General features: G+C 44.5%; 2 protein-coding genes and 1 pseudogene across 3 annotated transcripts in view; 1 reads left to right on the forward strand and 2 right to left on the reverse strand.

The window, feature by feature from the left end:
- Positions 1-15,071, reverse strand: part of Cmbl (carboxymethylenebutenolidase homolog) — a 50,037-nt gene extending 34,966 nt beyond the window's left edge. Inside the window, exons 1-2 of the mRNA XM_021651755.2 lie at positions 14,582-15,071; positions 11,001-11,074 (exon numbers count right to left, since the gene is read on the reverse strand). The gene's annotated coding sequence lies outside the window, so the exon portion shown is untranslated. The remainder of the gene's footprint in view (positions 1-11,000; positions 11,075-14,581) is intronic.
- On the reverse strand, positions 783-15,049 carry LOC132653117 (protein SET-like; annotated as a pseudogene).
- Positions 15,072-15,735: 664 nt separating the features above from the next.
- The window catches only part of Marchf6 (membrane associated ring-CH-type finger 6), a 69,603-nt gene continuing 67,111 nt past the window's right edge, over positions 15,736-18,227 (forward strand). Inside the window, exon 1 of one of the 2 annotated variants that reach the window (XM_021651759.2) lies at positions 15,736-15,954. In XM_021651759.2, coding sequence (XP_021507434.1) covers positions 15,936-15,954 — 19 coding nt within the window. In that variant the 5' untranslated portion in view covers positions 15,736-15,935. The remainder of the gene's footprint in view (positions 15,955-18,227) is intronic. The other variant, XM_021651760.2, reaches the window with a different exon arrangement.

Here is an 18,227-nt window from a genome sequence, read left to right on the forward strand (position 1 = left end):
TAAGACCACTGTCAAAGCAGGAGGTTTAGATCTGGACTGTAGGCTGTGAACCACATGGCACACCCTCTGGAGGTCACAGAAGCATAAGCACTGTGGAAGGCATGCCACAGGGCTGTCAGAGAGCAAGAAGATCTAGTCTCCGTCTCTGAAGTAGCAGGATTCATAAGTGCTCTAAGCATCTGGCCTTAGAGGCTCAGTGATAGGGACAGTGGTCACCATTTCTGGGGAGTGGGTATCTTTTAGTTGAGAATACTTAAGTGACATAAGAATTAAAACCATAATTTTATGGGCATTCTGCTTAGTAGGATATGTACATTTTTTTAAATGTTCTTTAGATAGTTAAAGGAAGTTTGCCTATTGGAAGATCAGGTATTTAATACCAATCTAAAGTATGGCCTAATAGTTGGTTACCCTTGTGATGTAAGGATGAAGTCTTACAACTGTTAAGTTTGTTGTAATACTTAAGAGAGAACCTGAGTTATGCACCCTTTCAATGCACTTTGCATAGTTATTAGAATTCAGGAATGCTTATTAGCATGTTCCTGCCATAGTAAAGCACAGGAAATTTTTGTTGTTAATTATAATAATTTATGTAGATTAAAAGGAAAAAAATTACTAAATGAATGACGTGAATAAGAGCTTTGAGGACAGTTATGAAAACTGTACTTACACAGATCTATATGTCCAGCCTGGGCATTCCACATAATGGTCTAAAAGTGGACTGCTTAAGTGACTTTTGCAGATTTTCTATATGTATAAATTAAAAAAAGAAAGATCTGTAACTTAATCTTCTTTAACATCTGATGAAAGAACAAAGGTTGGTGAATTTTAAATTTCATATATTGAAAATGAACATGAAAAGCCAAAATAAGTTTCTGCACAGTTCAGTACTCCAAATACTAAACTCAAGGATATCAACAAATCCATGTCATCCCTATCCCTTCCTGGATGCCAGTACAATAAAAACTTTCTAAGGTTCAGTTAAAATGCATCGAGTTAAGATTCCTTTTTAAATCCCTTGCTGATGTGTGCAGAGGAACTTAATTCAGAACATGACTGCTCTGGCAAGAGATCACATCCAAAGACCTTCGAGGTCTGTGTGATCTGGCTGGAACATAAATACACCTTTAATCCCAGGAGACAGAGGCAAACAGATCTCGAGTTCAAGGCCAGCCTGGGATAGAGCAAGTTTCAGGTAAAGAAAAATTTAGGTCCAGATGTGGTGATACACACTTTTAATCCCAGCACTTAGGAGACAGAGAGATCTTTGAGTGCTGTTCAGGCAGTTTGGTCAACTCAATGAGTTTAGAGGCAGTGTAGTGGAGTTGAGTTCATGGCAGTACAGTTCATGGAATTCAGAGGCAGTTTTACTGGACAAGTTTTGCAGAGCCAGGTTGAAGAGAGAACAAGCTAGACACAGGTGAAGGCAGAACAAGCCAGAAAAGTGAGAAGAAGCCAGAAGATTAGAACATATCTCCAATGTTAGTATACGGCCAAGCAAAACAATTCAGTCAGAGGCTCAGACAGAATCCAGATGGAATCAGTTAGCTAGGAGAGGCATTTGAGCCAGAACAGCTGAGTTGAACCAGCCAGCCAGAGTTCAGAAAGCACTAGAAAGGGTGAGCTTATTCAGCAGTAAGTCTCAGAGGCTGAAAACACTCTAGGCCTAGATAAGATTGTACGGAGTCTAGAAACTTCCAGGATCAGGCCTAAGTTAGAAGTAAGTTTCTGACAATTAAATCAGGCAAACAGACGTTACTCTTACAGGTGTGGCTTGAGTCTGTGACGTTGCCCACAGGTTGAGAGTGTGGTCCTCAGGTGGCCAGTAGGGTGATTCTTTGGAGGTTAGCTATACCCACTTCTAGTCCAGCCTGAACTCTGCATCCTAGTCCATCACAAAGCACACTTGGCCATTATGGGACACGCCATGCTCTCCCTGCTGTGATGGACTAAAAATCATGGAGAAGAGACCCCAAATAGACCATAAAGTTGTTTCTGTCAGACCTTTTGATTAAAACACACACACACACACACACACACACACACACAAAGGAACAAACACACAAGTTTTCTATCCACAGATGATCTAAGTATAACTGCCATGTTCCAAACCACCACCTGGCTTTATTTGTGTCTGCGGTGACCTTGACTGATCACAGTTTATAGAGGTATGTTAAATCAGAAGAACTGAGTGGCAAAACTCTGATCTCTGGAGCTAGACTGGTTGAGTGAGTCTCAGCGTTGCTCCTAATCTTCTTCATCTCACCCTCTTCTGTATCAATATATTCCAATCCTTCCTCTCTGCCTCTTCTGCCTCCTCCTTCTTCTGCCTCTCCTTCTTCATCATTCATATCAGGAACCAGATAGAACTGCCAGGGATCTGGCCAAGCATCATCTTTGACAACTTCTCCTACCTAACCTGCACCAGCATGGGAATGGTCGGTGAGCCAGGTTAAGAAGCTCTCTGGCTCTTGGTGCTGCAGCTTCCTGCTTGCCTCATCCTGCATTTGACTTGAGCACTTTGTCAAATCCTTTCCAGATCTCCATTTGATTTTGGTGGACTCTGAAGATGGATCACCACTCTCATTCAAATGAAATTCTTTGGAGAAAACTTTATTTTCAAAGTAAGGATTTTCATCAAAATACAAATCTGTTCTGTAACCAGTGATCAAATGTCTTCAAATTCTGTCACTTCACTCTGGTCAAATAATGCACAGCCTCCTCATCCTCCTCCCCCAGCAGTGCAGACACTTGTGGGTTGTTGACAAATGTTGTTACCCAAATATTTGGGATTTTCAAAATCAATTCTGACTTCTTCTGAAAAAACAGTTGGCAGAGTTTCTTATATTTTTGTTCTACTTTCAAAAATTCCTCACTGGCTTGTTCATTATGTCTGCTGTTTCCTTTAGTAGTTCATCAGTACATTCAGTTGCTTCTTGCTGTTCTTTTTCTCCTTTCAGCAGGCTGGAAAAGGCCAACGTGTTCTCCAGCTTCTGGGCAGGAGCCGGTCTGAATTTCTTGGGCAGAAGCAGGATTGTAGATTGCCGTTTGGGGGCCATGGCACAAAGGAGGTGGCCAGAAGCCACAGGGCAGAGGCCCAATGTTCACAGCAGCAAGGAACTCAAAGAAACTCTAACCTCATCAATTTTCTACAATTAATGTTGATTGAAAAAGCAAAAAGAAAACAAAACATAATGTAAAGTGTATACTTGTTTAACAGTCCCAAATACTAAGGTAAAACCTTGACATATAAAGCCACACATTATAAATTGCTGTTTAATATTTCTGCTGATAAAGTAGCTTTGACAATAAACACTGCAGTTTTATGAATCAAAATAGAAATGTTTATAATAGCTCTATCTATAATCATGCCAAATCAGAACCAATCTTAACATCTAATGTATGGATCAACAAGCTGTTATACATCTGCACAATAAATACTTCTCAGACATGAAAGGAAACAAATTATTCAAAAAGCCTAAAACATGAGCAGATGAGTGACAGAATAAATCTCAAAAGGTTCTTTCTGACCTGTTCCATTTCTAGTGTTCTGAAAGTGGAAACTGTAGGGAGAGTGGTTACAATGTAATGTATGAATGAAGCCCTGGGTTCCATTCCCACAACTGCTAAAGTAAGCATAATTGCAAACACCTGTAATCCCAGCCTTTAGGAGGTGGTGGAGGCAGGAGGATCAGAAGTTTAAGGTCATCCTCTGTTGTGTATTTGAAGTCAGCCCCAGCTACATGAGACTTTGTCTCAAAACACAAAAACAAAATCCAAGAGAATCCCATAAAAGAAACACTGCTGGATTATGTGGGTTTTTTTTTTCTTTTTCCCTTTCTTTCTTTCTTTTTTTTTTTTTTTAAGATTTGTTTATTTATTATTTATAGAGCATTTTGCCTGCATGTGTGCCTGCACACCAGAAGAGGGCATCAGATCTCATTATAGACAGTTGTGAGCCGACCATGTGGTTGCTAGAAATTGAGCACAGGACTTTTGGAAGAGCAGCTAGTGCTCTTAACATTTGAACCACTTCCCCAGCTCCCTCAGGGCAGTTTTAATGCAGTTAATCATTTTTAAAATATCAGAAACCAGTTGCAGATGAATATGAAAACCCCATTTTCTGTGGTTATATTGTTTGTTTTAAAGTTTTATGTATTTATTTTGTGTGTGTGAGTGTGTGTGGGTGTATGTATCTGTTCTGTGCATGTGTGTGCGAGCATGTATATTCAGGGATGACACAACATGCATGTGGAGATCAGAGGATAGCTTTTGGAAGCCAAGTCTGTCCTTCCAGCACTTGTGGCTTCTCCCCCCCGATTGCAAATGTGCACCACTATCTGACTTCTTCTATTGTTTCTGAGCACAAACTCAGATTGAGCCCTCTCTCTAGCCCCACCTCCATTTTTGTTTTGTTGTTGTTTTAGATTAGTATCGAAAATAATAGGTTTCCTCACATCATCTCACACATATTTAGTTGGGTTTTGTTGATTCCTCCCTCAATTCTTCATTTTTGTGCCTCCCCCACTATCCATACTGTCCCCTTTGTTCCCAGTACTTCCCTTTCCACCTTCCTGTCACATGTGCTCTGTTGCCCTCCCTCCCAGCTCCATTATCGATTTTTCCTTCCCTCCTCTCAGGCATACTTCCTAGTTTCCTGACCTCTGTCCACATTCCCTTCCACATAAGTACCCACATATAACTAGACCATATATGAGAGCACATTGCTATCTTTCTATCCTACTTAAGATAATATTTTCCAGTTGTACTCTTTTTCCTGCAAATTACAACTTTCTTTACAGCTGAATAACATTCCATGCTGACTGTGTACCACATTTTCATTGGTTGACAGACATCTAGGATTCCCTATTATTTTAAATGAGGGTTTTTTTCCCACATGAACCAATAAAAAATACCACAGAATCCATTCACTATTTTTAAATGTATGATTATTATGTAATTGTGGGTCAATTCTCTTTGGTTTCCTGATGTTTAAACATTACCCAATGTTGTAGAACAAATGAAAAAATCCAATTCCAAAAAGGATGTAGTCAAACTTGAATTTCCTCATGCACTAGAGATCAGCTACTGCAGACCACTGGCAGGTGGCTCAGCTACTGCAGACCCCTAGTGGGTGGACAAAAAAAGACCTACATGATCTGTGTACACACTGCTCAGACTTACCCTCTCTCACACCCCTAAGCCCTGCCAACCCTTGCTCAACCAAAACTCTGGCAATAAGAAGGCATGCTAGAATGGAGACCAGCTCCACACTGGTAGAGAATCACCTCTGCAGCTTGGGCTCTTTCCAAGAAATCCCTGGAAGAAGGTACCATGAAGAAATACCAGTTAGGAAACCAACAGCCAGCACAATGATTCACCCTTGCCAACCTTTTCCCTTTCAAAGCCTTTGTACTAACAATTCTCTTTGGCCATGAACTTGACCCTTAAGAACATTTAATGAAAATCCAAACACAATCAAAGCTTTGGACTTCTGTACTCTCTGGCCTGCCATTCTATAGTTTAAGCCCAAAATGTACACCTATAGAATGTTTTTCCCCTGTGAATTTCTGAGCTAGCACCCCTTTCTAAGGATCAGAACCTTGATCCTTAGCCTGAGCCCACAGCCTGAATGTTACAGGAGACATGATGCTATTTTGAGAGCAGCTAGTCTCTCAGGAACTTTGGAAAGAGAGTGGAAAGTGGCTGGTACTTCCTGACAAGCAGGCGAACAGAGCAAAGGAACATGAAGGAGAGAGGAGGAAGGGACGAAGAAAAAGGACAGGAGGCACACAGCTCTTGTCTCCACAGCAGCTGAAGCTGATGTGCCATTGGCTGTCAGTGCTGAGACTGGAATGGTGGGCAAGTACATTGCTGAGCATGGGGTCAGGTGGGGGGGGAATGTTGTAGAGAGGTTGCTCTTGGGCAGCTCCCAGCAAGGCAAATAGTAAACGCTCTTCCCCTCCCTCCACACTCCCAAGTCTCCTCTTGAAGGAAAGTTTTTAGCCCTCAAGCTCACCAACACTGGTAAAGCCCTAGATTCATGACTCTTCCTCGCCAGCATCAAGTTACCTGACAAGGAAACTTGAGAAGGAAGAGTTTATTCTAGCTCACATGTTGAGGGGAATAGAGTTCTTGATGGAGGAGAAGGTGCAGGAGCAGCCTGCTGTGTGGCAGGAGGCACTTACAATAGAGCAGGAAGATGTGCACAGGCAGAAGCAGGGAGAAGGTACATCCACCAAAGCCTCCCTTCCTTCTAACAATTCCACAGCCTCCCAAAATAGTGCCATAAGCTAGAGATCGAGTTTTCACATACAGGGGCCCACACGGACGTTTTTACACTGAAAACATAACGAGTTAGGGATGGTACATGCCCCAAGAGCTGAGAACTTCAGAGCAGGTTGTTCTTTCTCTGGAAAATGCAAATGAAAACTTACTGAATAGATAGCCTTCCTTCTTACTCTATGCATCAATCTCAATCTATGACTTGATAGCTCTCCTCTACTGCTATGCATCCCTCCACCCCCTTCTTTGTCTTCCTGACAGTAGCCTCCAGCCTTCCACCCTCAGACTCCCTGCCTCTCCACCTCCAAGACCACCTGCCTTACAAAAAGCATGTAGCATCAGGGCCTCCACGGCCTGTAAAGTTCATGTCTAAACTCCCCAGTTTGTCACTTTGTGCCTCAGTTTGCTCTCTCTCTTCTCACTGCTGCCAAATGCATCAAATACTCAGACAAGGCTTAGCTTTAATTCAACTTGGTCTTCCTTCCCAGAAGGCTCTTTTCTGACTTGCTGCCAACACAGAGACTCTTTTGGAGGTAGAGGCAAATATTATCTCAGCTGCTAAGTTCCTTCCCAGACCTGGCAGATACCCAGGTAGAGCTGGCCTCTTGTGGAAGCTCCTGTGGATTTCTCACTTTTAGGCAAAACATCTGGCATGGGTTATGGCTGCAAGGTGGGGTGTCTACCGCCCTCCCACACAGGAGGAGAAGGTGCTGTTTCCCTGGTGCTCTTCAGCTCTATCCCCTCTTTCTGGTGTTCTGTGATGTTTATAAAGAGGATCTCCGTAAAACTCCAGAGGGAAGTTATCAGAGCTGCACAGCTCTGTTGTTTTCTATTAGGTTACATTTTATTTAATTCAGAGTGTGTATATATGTGTGTGTGTGTTTGCATATGTGCATGGCATCGCCAGAGCATGGATCCTAGCCATCAAACTTAGGTCATCAGATTTGGCAGCAGGCACCTTAACCTGTTGAGTCATCTCACTAACTGTGTTTGCTTTTTAAATTGCTCCCTCTTCATAAAATATCTAACATTAGGTTTTGAGATTTCCTCAAAATCAGTTACCATTTGACCTCAGCAATTTTGCTTCAAAGTATAAAGTCAAGCATTTATCCATACAATTTGATTGTTCATAGCAGCATTGTAATACACAAACATAGGCATGATCTGAGAGTTCAATACCTGAGGGTGATATACACAAAATGGGGCACATTAATACAACAGGATGTGACAAAAGAAAGATGGGTGGATTCATGTTCTGCCACAGTCTTGAAAGCATGTTACATGAAAGAGACTAGATATGAAAGATCACATGCTATCTGTCTTAGTTACTTTTCTATTTCCATGAAGATGCACCACAACCAAGGCAACTCAGAAAAGAAAGCATTTCATTTGGACCTTGTTTCAGATGAGTCCATGATCATCATGGTAGGGAGCTTCACAGCAGGCAGACCAGCATGGTGCTAGAGCAGTAGCTGAGAGCTTACACCTAAGCCACAAGTAGGAGGCAGAGAGAGGGGGCAAAGGGAAGGAGGGAGAAAGAGAGGAGAGGGAGAGGGCAAAGGAGAAAGAGAAGACAAAGGGAGAGAAAGAGAAACTGAGCACTGGGGTGTGGACTTTTGAAACCTCCAAGCCCACCTTCAGTGACACACCTCCTACAACAGAGCCATAACTCCTAATCCTTCCCAAACAGTTCCAAACTGGGGACCAAGCATTCAAATATATGAGCCTGTGGGGGCCATTCTCATTCAAACCAGCACAGTTTCTGAAACAGTCTAATCTGTAGTCAGAAAGCAGATAACAGCTGTCATTGGCTAGAGCAGAGAAGGAGTGAGTCACTGCTCATGGAGAGAGTTTTCTTCCTAAATAGAGAAAACATGGCTAAAAATGAATTATGGTCAAAGCTGTATAACTGAATAAACTAAACCACTATACTGTGGGCTTTTGGAGCCTATGAGTGCTTGTTACTGTCTATGTCAGGAAAGCATCCAGGGAGACAGTTCCAGGCTCTGTCTCCATCACCTTCCCTTCAGTCCATGCTTCCTCTTTTCTCTTTTCTGTGGTGGGACAGCAGGTAGACTAGAGAAGGCTCCTGGAGCCACTGAAGGACCCTAACTGGGCAAGGCCTGTACAAACCAGGACCTGTATCACTATGTTCCCAGGTCCACGGTCTCCAAGATTTAAGGAGCTGTTTTCCGATTCTTGGTGCCAGCCAATTGGGCTCTAGCACCTGGATTCCCTCTCTGTTGATCTCTGTTGCTGAAGGATAAATGAGAAAGGCTTCTCAGCACTTGCTGGGAGTTCAAGGCTAGCTGCTCTACATAGTGAGTTCCAGGATAACCATGGCTGTATAGTGAGACTCTGATTAAAACAAAACAAAATGGTTGGTGAGATGGCTTAGCAGGTAAAAACACTTGTTGCCAATGCTGACAACTAGAGTTTGCTTTCTAGGACCTACATCATGGAAGGGAAGAGACAACTCCTACAATTTGTCCTCTTACCTACACCTGTGAGCTGTGGCATGGCTCCCCTCACCCCCACATTCAAACAAAATAAATAAAAATATAATAAAAATTATACACACACATACATTGGGGGTTTGCTTAGCAGTTAAATACTACTGTTGCAGAGGACCTGAGTTCAGTTTTCAGCACCTACACTGGGCATCTCACAAGCACCTGTAACTCCGGCTCCAGAGGGATCAAACACCTCTGGCTTCTGCAGACACCTGCACTCACATTTACAACTCCCCATCACTACAAAATTAAAAACAAAACAATCCTTAAAGCGCTGTATAGACATTGAAGCATTTGGAGAAAGAATGTATATTTATAATCTCTTAAATGCTTTTTAAATGAATTGATGCATTATACAGATACTGAGAGAAACACTGGTAAAGAAAATGTGGCAAAATAGTAACATTTGGTGACTGTGGGTGAAATGTCTATGAGAATTTGTACTACAGGCTGCAATGTTCATGTAACTGGGAATTATTTCAAATGTAGAAGAGGATCAACTACTGAATAGGACAGTCTTATTGCTAGGGTGAAGGGAATTGTGTTCAGCAATGGACACACACACACCTTACTGTAAACACATGGGGAAATCTTTCTTACAGTGCCCATGAGTTAACTCAGATAGAAAATGTCTGCAGTCTCATTCCAGCTATGTAAGTTTCAAACCAGGGGGAGAGCAGGATGATAAGCAGAAGTCATATCCATGTTGAGAACTGGGTGCAGAGGAAGATAGGAGAAAAACTCCTTGGGGACCCTGAAAAAAATAGAGATGCTCCATTTCTCTAACTGAACCTGAATGTTGGTTATAATTTATCAGGATGTGCACACACACTGTGCACTCTCTGTTCTTGTTGTTAACCTTCCTTTGAGAAGGATTAGATTGCCCTACCCCCACCTTAGCATGGAGCACTTAGATCCACATTCTCTCAAAAACATTGAGGTATTCATACACATTCAGTGGAGGTTGTGTTTACCTTGTTATTCCGTTGCTGAGCAACACAGTTTAAGCTGCACAACCCAGTGAGACCAACCATTAAGAACCAATATTGGGATTATACTAAATCAAGACTCTAAGAATGACAGACATGGAAGATTCCTACTCTCTGTTTCCCCTGTACTCTCAGAGGTGTGGGATGGGTTGGGCACACTAAACAACACAGATCATGCAGAAGGCTTGTCTCCTCCTGGCATGGGCTGGCTACAGGCAGCTACTCTGCAGTGAGCTGGCTGCTGCTTCTATCACTATAGCAACTGCTTCCCTAGCATCAGGGCTAAAATGAGGCTCTGTGGGTGTCCAACAGTGATTGGACTCTCCTTTGACACAATGAACGAACTGATGAGTCACTGCAGGGAAGGGCTGGTTCTTGGGCACCCATCATTCCTGCTGAAATAAGACAGACTGGAGGCTGGTAAAAAGCTCTCATAGAGAGTGGAGGAGGGTATCAGAAGGTCTGGGTGGGCAAAATACCAACAGCAAAACCTCAGAACTAGCCACTAAAATTAGGTTAAAATAAACAAAGGCTCCCCGGACAAGAACAAGCAAAGGCTATTCTGTGGGAAAAAAATTCCACCTCTGCCATTTGTGTTTGGCAGAGAATAAAGGCAAGTAGAAGAGTGAAAAAAATCTTTGTAATGAGGGGGGAAAAAAAGGCTGGGGTCAGTAGCGAGGAGACCTGGCTAGAAGCGATGGTATGAATGAGGTACAGGGTGCTAACTAGAGTCGGGGTATCCTGTGGAAGTAGAGTGGGAGCATATTTTCCTTTCTGTGGCCAGTCCTGAAGTAGCAGCAGCAGACACACAGAGAGCCAGTGTTGTAGAGTAAATCCTGACCTGCTGAGTTCGCCTCACTGCTGCAGAGGATAAAGCATGTCTTCCTGGACTGGCCCCTGCAGCCTGGGACAGAGTCCTATTGTTACAAATGGTCTGGCCACCATCTGCTTATTATGTAAGCAGTTTCTTAGGGAATACCCAGAGGATGGAGAGCTTGAGAGTTTCTCAATCAACAGAGAAATGGGACATGTGGCAGTACAGAGGAAGTTTGGGGGCTCTTCTACATGGAGACTCACGGGAAAGTGATAAAGAGGTGAGGGTAAACACTTGGAGGGAGGAAGAAGGCTCTTCTGATGTTAAATGCAAGGTCACTAATCCTCTAACAAGACAAGATGGATATGAACTAAATATGGCCAGTTGGGCAGTACTTACAGGGCCTTGGTGCTCATGGCACTGCTTCAAGATCCTTCCTTTTCTGTCCCCATGTTACTGACAATGGCATGACTCTGCAAGGGTGAGAATAGTGTCAGATATTGTGGTTTCAATGAGATGTCCCCATAAGACTAAGGCATCTGAATAGCTGGTCCCCAGTTGGTGGCTAGTTGGGGAGCATTAGGAAGTGTAGCTTCAGTAGAGGTGTGCCACTGAGGGCAGGCTTTGTGATTTCAAAAAACTGGTGCCATTTTGAGCTGGCTCTCTCTGCTCCCTGTTTGTGCACTGGATGTGAGCTCTCAGATGCTGCTCCAGTGTCATGGGTACCTGCTGTCATGCTCCCCACCATGATCATGATGCGCTCCTACCTTCTGCAACCCAAATGAACACTTTCATCTATAATTTACTGTGGCCACAGTATTTTAGCATAGCAATAGAAAACTTAACTAATACAGATAATTCTTATGAGATTTTTGAGCTTCTGAACTACAGGTTGAAGGATTTTATTTTTAGTTTTTCAAGACAGGGTTCCTCAGCGTAGCCCTAGCTATCCTTGGAACTCTCTCTGTAGACAGGGCTGGCCTCAAACTCACAGAGATCTACCTGCTTCTGCCTCCCAAGTGCTGGGATTAAATGGGTGTGTCCTACCTCCTCACCAGTTAAGGAATTTTAAATAGCACATATTGTTAGGACTATATCCTAAGAAAGGCATCAGAGTTCTGGATATATCATTAGGACATGGCAACTGTCACCTAACACTATGTGCAGAAAGGCATGCAAATTCTGTCTAGGTGAGATTGTCTGTCTCTCCAGGAATAGGAGGGAGGTCAATAGGATGGTTTCTACTATCTGTTCTGTGTCACTTCTTACAGTTCACACACACACTAACCCTCAAACTCCTCAAATGAACTCACAAGGTCAGTGAGTACAGCATAGGTACATCTTTCCAGAAAGAATTCATGTTTTCTTGCCAGGGGCTTAGAGACCTAGCAGCCCAAGTGTGCTCTCTGTGTCTCTGTCTCTCTCTCTCTCTCCAGGGTCTCCCTATGTAGTCCTGGATGGTTTGGAACTCACTATATACATATCGCTTGTCTTAAACTCAGACATTTGCTTGCCTCTGCCCGCCAAGGTAAGGCATGTGCCGCCATGCTTGGGCCAAGCTTGCTTCTCTTAAGATTATCTGATCACTGATGGTTGAGTTTGGCCTGAAGTGCACAACAGGAGTGGCTTTTGGATTTAATTTTTCAGGAACACTTCTAGCCTTCCCTCTCCCCATATTTGCTTTTTCTCTGTTTTTGGGAAATCTGTCCAACTTTACTCTTAATAGCTTTAGTTGTTCAGTGTAAGACTGTCTAACCACGCCAGGCCTTTCACCTGCATACTTGTCTTGCCCACCTTGCTTTTCGGTCAGACTTCAAGTAAGAGAAATGACAAGGAAGATAGAGAGGGAGGTAAGACAGGACAGTGAGAACACAGAAATAAAAGAAGTTGAAGAGTTTAATTTTAAGACAGCACCATTAATTTCCCTCAGTAATTTGTTACGGTCAGTAATGTCAAGGTTGTGGTAAGACTCTTGGCTCAGTTACTAGACCGATGCTTCTTCAGGAGAGTTCTATGCAACTGTTGCAAGGTCTCAGGTTTGATACATACTTAAGTTCATAGTAAAAAAATTAACAGTTGAGGATTTAATGGCAGTAAGAGGTTGCTAATGCTAAACCAATGAGGTTTAAAATGTGGAGCCCCAGAGTCAGAGCTGTGGCTAAAATTGTTTCCTTCTTTCCTTTGTTAGTCACGGGCTGTGAAACTGATGGCTCATCTGTAAAACGGGTGTACAGGTGTATTTACTTTACAAAATTGCTATTGATATTCATTGGACATAATAGGGACTTTGGTTAATTATTGTTATTTTTCATTTGCTTTTGTCATAGTTCATGCTCAAAAAAATTATACTGTATCTTCCCATGTCCTCTGAGTCATCTTCTCATCCCATAACAAAATAACTGACACAAACTGCTTACAAAGAAAAAGAAGGCCTAGGCTGCCCAAGGCTACATAGTAAGACTATGTCCCAGAGACAGGGATGGGGAGAGGAAAAAGGGCTTACTTGGCTCAGTTTTGTAGGTTCAAGACCATGGTGTCCTGCATAGCTGCATGTTGGTGAGGATCTCATGGTGATTAGTGTGTGGGAAGTCAGGAATCTGAGTGAATGTGTAAGGAGTGAATGAAGTCCTGAGTGAATGTGTGTTACTGACATAGGCACAGTCATGTCAAGGATACCAGTGCTTCTCACCCATGGAATCTGACAAAGCTTTCCTGTCAGTGAGTTCAAGAGGCATAGCAAAGCCTTCCTCTGCTCCAAGTGTGTTTACAGACAATTGGCCAGTGTGTGCAAAATCTAGTAACTGCGCCTTCTTCCTCCAAATGACTGCAATGTGACACAGTCCTGCTACAGAGACTCCTATCAACACCAGCTAACTCCTCCTCCAGCTAACTCAATGAGGCCCTGGGTTGTGGCCTAGTGAAGCCACTCTGTGGGAGTGAGCATGGCCCAGAGTACCAGCTTCTCTGTATGACACCTGTCCTTTCTTCATTCCTGTTACCCTAAACTGTGTAGGCTATGGCAAGGAGGGAAATGAGGTGCACGCAGGAGTAAGTGGAATCAGGAGCTAAGAGTCTGCTTGGGGCTAAACTTAGGCTCTTTTGGTGAGAACTCTCAAAGAACAAACACAGGGACTATCTTCCAATGGCACACCCCAATGACTTGGACACCTGATGTTAGGCCCCACCTCTCAAACTCTCCACCAGTTTCCAAAAGTGACAACTCCAGGTCAAACTTTTAATTACAATAGATCTTTGGAAAAAGCTGTTTTCAGACTACAACTTCTTGTATACCAGCCTTAGTAAAGTATCCACAGGGCACAGGAAATAGCATATTTCCACACAAATGTGGCAGTACCATGAACACATTGTATCCACGCTGTTACAGGTCCTACTGCTTCAGCACAGTCATTAGGTTCAGGGACAGGCAATTTGCTGGACCAATTAATTGCTTTTTTTTCTGGGAGATTTAAACCTGGGAATAGAGAGCCTCGTGTTCCCCCTTTTCATGTTAAGATTTAAGGTAGAGAACCATCAGCAGCCCTGTGTCCAGCCATGTGGAAGAAGATGGCTGGACAAGATGAACTCAGTATGCATAGAAAGGCCAAGCTGAGGATAGGGCAGAGAAACTGTGGTTCTAGTAGCCCATGGTCCAGGACAGCCCTCAAGTTAAGAGTACTGTCCTACTTTTAGCCTAAAAGTAGTTGTTTCCATCAGAGGCATCTGCAGAGGCCTGACTGAGTTACACAACTCAAAGGGTTGTTATAAAGACTTCCTGGCAGAGAAGGGACTAAATAAATATTTCCCAATTACTTAGGTCTCATCCAAAGTCTAAACCCAAAAAGGTAATTAGCTGCTCAATGTGCTGCTATGTGGGAGACTTGGTGAAAGGTTAGCTTTCCCAAGAGAAAACACAGAAAATCAAGCAGAGAAAGCCCTCATTCCACCGCCTTGTGTCACCCACTGCCAATAGGTTTACATACCTGCCCTGAATACTAATAATACTTCCTTTAGCAACTTTCTCTCCCAGGAGCCTTCCTCCCAAGCTGTCTCACCAGCTTGGATTCTGTTTCTGTGTTGCCGGTCTTGGCTAGCTCAAAGAATTCTTCTATTGGCCTTACACTAAATAAACTCTTACTGATATCCTGTGGAGACAGAAGAATTGGGGGAAAAGAGCTGCCTTCCAATACGATTTTGTCGTTTGAGATAGTCTTTACCCAATGGCAGCTCAAATTCTCAAGGTCAGCTTTTGCAAACAGAAGGTCTCCATTATTGTGGCACTAAAAATTTGCCTCAAGTCATACAAAGGACAGGAAAATCAGTGACTTTATTCAAGGGATGCTGTCTTTTTGAAGGGCTCCTTTTCATACTTAGATGAGGACCGAAAGAGTCTTTCCAACTCGTACTCACACAGATGGAGAAAGTTTGGTTTCTTGAATCTATTTTCCGTCATATGCATGTTTAAGCATCGAGGTTGGAAAGTCTTCTTTGCTTCTAGCTTATTCATTTAGAGACACTCTAATGATTATGTGAGGAAGGTGGCCTACTGATGCGAGCAGAGCTCGGTCTTTCACAACTCTTTCATCAGCTTTTTAGTTCTAATTGTGTCGACATGTGGACCAATTTCCCGTACAGGTAGGTTCAATTTCAGCTTTCAGCGGTGAAGAAGCGGTCTTTCCAATCGATTGCATAAGCCTCCCCAGGAGAAATTTTGATGACCTGGGTGGTTGGTTTTCTTTTTACACGTTAAGATGCTTTTGTACTTCTTTAAAACGTGCCTCAGAGCCACTCCGGTGCGGAACCAAAATGCTCGTTTCGGGGCCGAGTCTGCGAGCCCTGGCCGTCACGGTCGAGTAACCCACGCCGGGGCCTTTGTCCCGCACGCCGGCCCGGGCTCGCGCCCGGCTCGCAGCGCTCGCTCCCGCCGCTCCGCGCTCCTTTGTCCCGGAACACGGCGCACCTCCGGGAGTTCACGCCCCATCCCGCGCAGCCTGCGCCACCAGGCCGTTCCCCGCCCTGGTCGCCCGCCGCGAGCAAGAGCGCGCGCCGGAAGTGACGCGCGGAGCTCCAGCGCCCCGCCTTTTCCGCCGCGCGCCCCGCCCAGGCCTGTCTCTCGGCCGCGCGCCCCTCCCCCTTCCCCGGCGCTCGCTTTCTGTCAGCCGCTGTCCCTGTCCCCCTCGCCCGCGTCTGGCTTCCTCTCGCACCTGAGCGCACGCACCTGCCGGACCCGCGTCCTTTTCCTCCTCCCCGCCTCCCTCCCTCCTTTCCCTTCGGGCCTGAAGGCTCTGCGGGGTCGCGGGCGCCTCGCGGCTGCGTCACCGCCGCCCCCCAGACAAGATGGACACCGCCGAGGAAGGTGAGGCGGCGGCGCCCGCGCCCTTGCAGCGGCGCCCGCGCTCCAGTTGGGCCGAGGCGCTCGCGGCGGCTCCCGGGGGCAGTTTGCTCTCCGGGCGGGCGGGCGCGCGGGGCGAGCGGGCCCTCCGGCGGGCTCGGATCGGAAGGTGACCCTCTGCGCGCCCCCCGCCGGTTCCCGCGGGCGACGACCCAGCCTCGACCGAGACACTGGAGTGCCGGGACCTCGGTGTCCGAGACGTGGGGTGCCGGGACGTGGAGTATCCGAGACACGGGGGTACCCGAGACGCCGGGGTGCCGGGGAGTGGGGAGCCGGCAACCGTAGGGTGCCCGAGAAGTGGGGGTGCCGGGACTTGACGGGGCGGAGGACCGGGGCCTCGGCCTCCGCCACCCCGCGCTCCGCGGAGGAGGGGGCCCGCAGTGAGAAGTCCGGGAGCGTTTTCCCCTCCCCTCCCCCACTCTTTTCTGTGTTCGGGTCTGTTGCTGATTGTCTTGTAGGCCCTACCTCTTTGCCCCCAAACTTCTGTGTTGACTTTGAAACTTTGCGGAAAACACACCGTCAGCTGATGACCGCCGAGTGGACCGAACTGACCTGTTGTAAAACCTTGCCCTCTGCTTCCCTTACCCTAAGTGCATTGACCAGAACCGACTGGAGGGACGGAGGCTAACACTTAGGTTTCTTTGAAATTCTTGACATCAGCAAGCCGAGGGTTGGTTTGTTTTGTTTGTGAACGTGTATTTTGGATGTGGTTGTTTTGAAAAAGCAGAGAACACGAGACGAAAAAGCCACATGAGTACAGAAAGCAGATGCTTACCGAAGGGTGGCAGGAAGTTTTAAAGCAGTTTAATGTTTTTAGAGTCACTGATGTATTAGTGACTCTGTAGAAGAAATTGTTGATCGTTTACTTAATAGTGCGGATACTTTGGATGTATTTTTGTTCGAATGAGACTCTTTCTCAGCCTAGTGGTTTATTTTGCCGAGTTTAAATCCAGTTGAATCATCAAGCCCTATATTGAAGTCATTGGAGTAATAAAGTTTGATGTTAATGTGATGAGTTGATAAAACTTGCTTTTTAAAAGTTCTTTCTTAATAAAAAATGTGTAGTTATAAAGCGTACTCAGGAGCATTCACTTTGAAGTTCCGACAGCTCTTGGGGTTGGATCCTATTGTTACCTTTCACAGCTGTGGAAATTTAGGCTTATTTTAATAGCTTGCTTAAGGTTCACACAGGTAGTAGCAGACAGATGACCCTATTCTCATTGCTTGCCGCTGCCAGTTCATTATGTTACAGTGTGGTTGTTATACGCCGTGAGTGAAGCTAGTTGTCTTTGCCTACCACTTTGGGAAAGACAGTAAATCGAAACTGTTGAAGCTTACCAATCGCACAGGTTGCTCTTGTGTGTAAGTGCACATCTCTGTAGGTTTCACATCCTTTTAAGAGTCAGGTTTTGTCTTTTTTTCTTTTGTATTTTGAGAAGGGTTCCCCTATTTGTTTTAGCCTCTTGCACTACCGTGGCTGGCTTTAAATCAAGTTTGTATTTTGCTCACATGAGGGTTTGTAAGCTGCTATGTGGGTGCAGGGACTCAAACCCTGGTCTTCTGCAAGAACGAGTGTTCTTAACTGCTGAGCCATCTTTCCTTTGGTTCAAGTTTTAATGAGCAAATCTAGTAAGGGCATGCATACTTCTTGCATTGTGCTGGCGTATATGAAATCCTGATTCTTTCTGGGCACTTAGTACTTGCATAGACTTATGACGATAGTTATTAGTAACTATGAGAAACTGAATGTCTATGCTGTCATGAAGGAAATGGTACTTCTACAGCTTACAGGTACTTTTTATAATGGGATAAGATATAAATGACTTACAATCGATATGGACATTGTACTCGAAGTAAACTAATACACTTACTGAGGAATCACGCTGCGCTTTCCCCTTACTTAGACTGTATTACATCTCAATTCTGTCAACATGTTTAGGAAGGCAGCCACCTGTCGTGCAGGAGAAGGAACTAAAGGTTAGTTTCAATGAGTAACCTGCTCAGGTTCACTTAGGTAGTAAATGGCAGAAGAAAGAGTAACACTCATGTGAAAGCGAATATTAATAGTTCTCATGTCCACTTTTGTAAGTTTTGAATTGCGAGTCTTTTTGAAATTTTCACAATTTAAATTTGACTTGAAATAACACTGGAAGTGATAGGTTCATGACATATAAAATGAAAGTGGCAAAAATCTTGTAAACAATTGTTCTACTTGCTCACTGCAGGATTTTTCTTTC

This window comes from Meriones unguiculatus, chromosome 3 (genome assembly GCF_030254825.1).
Source record: "Meriones unguiculatus strain TT.TT164.6M chromosome 3, Bangor_MerUng_6.1, whole genome shotgun sequence".
In the NCBI taxonomy this organism is placed as follows: Eukaryota; Metazoa; Chordata; class Mammalia; order Rodentia; family Muridae; genus Meriones; species Meriones unguiculatus.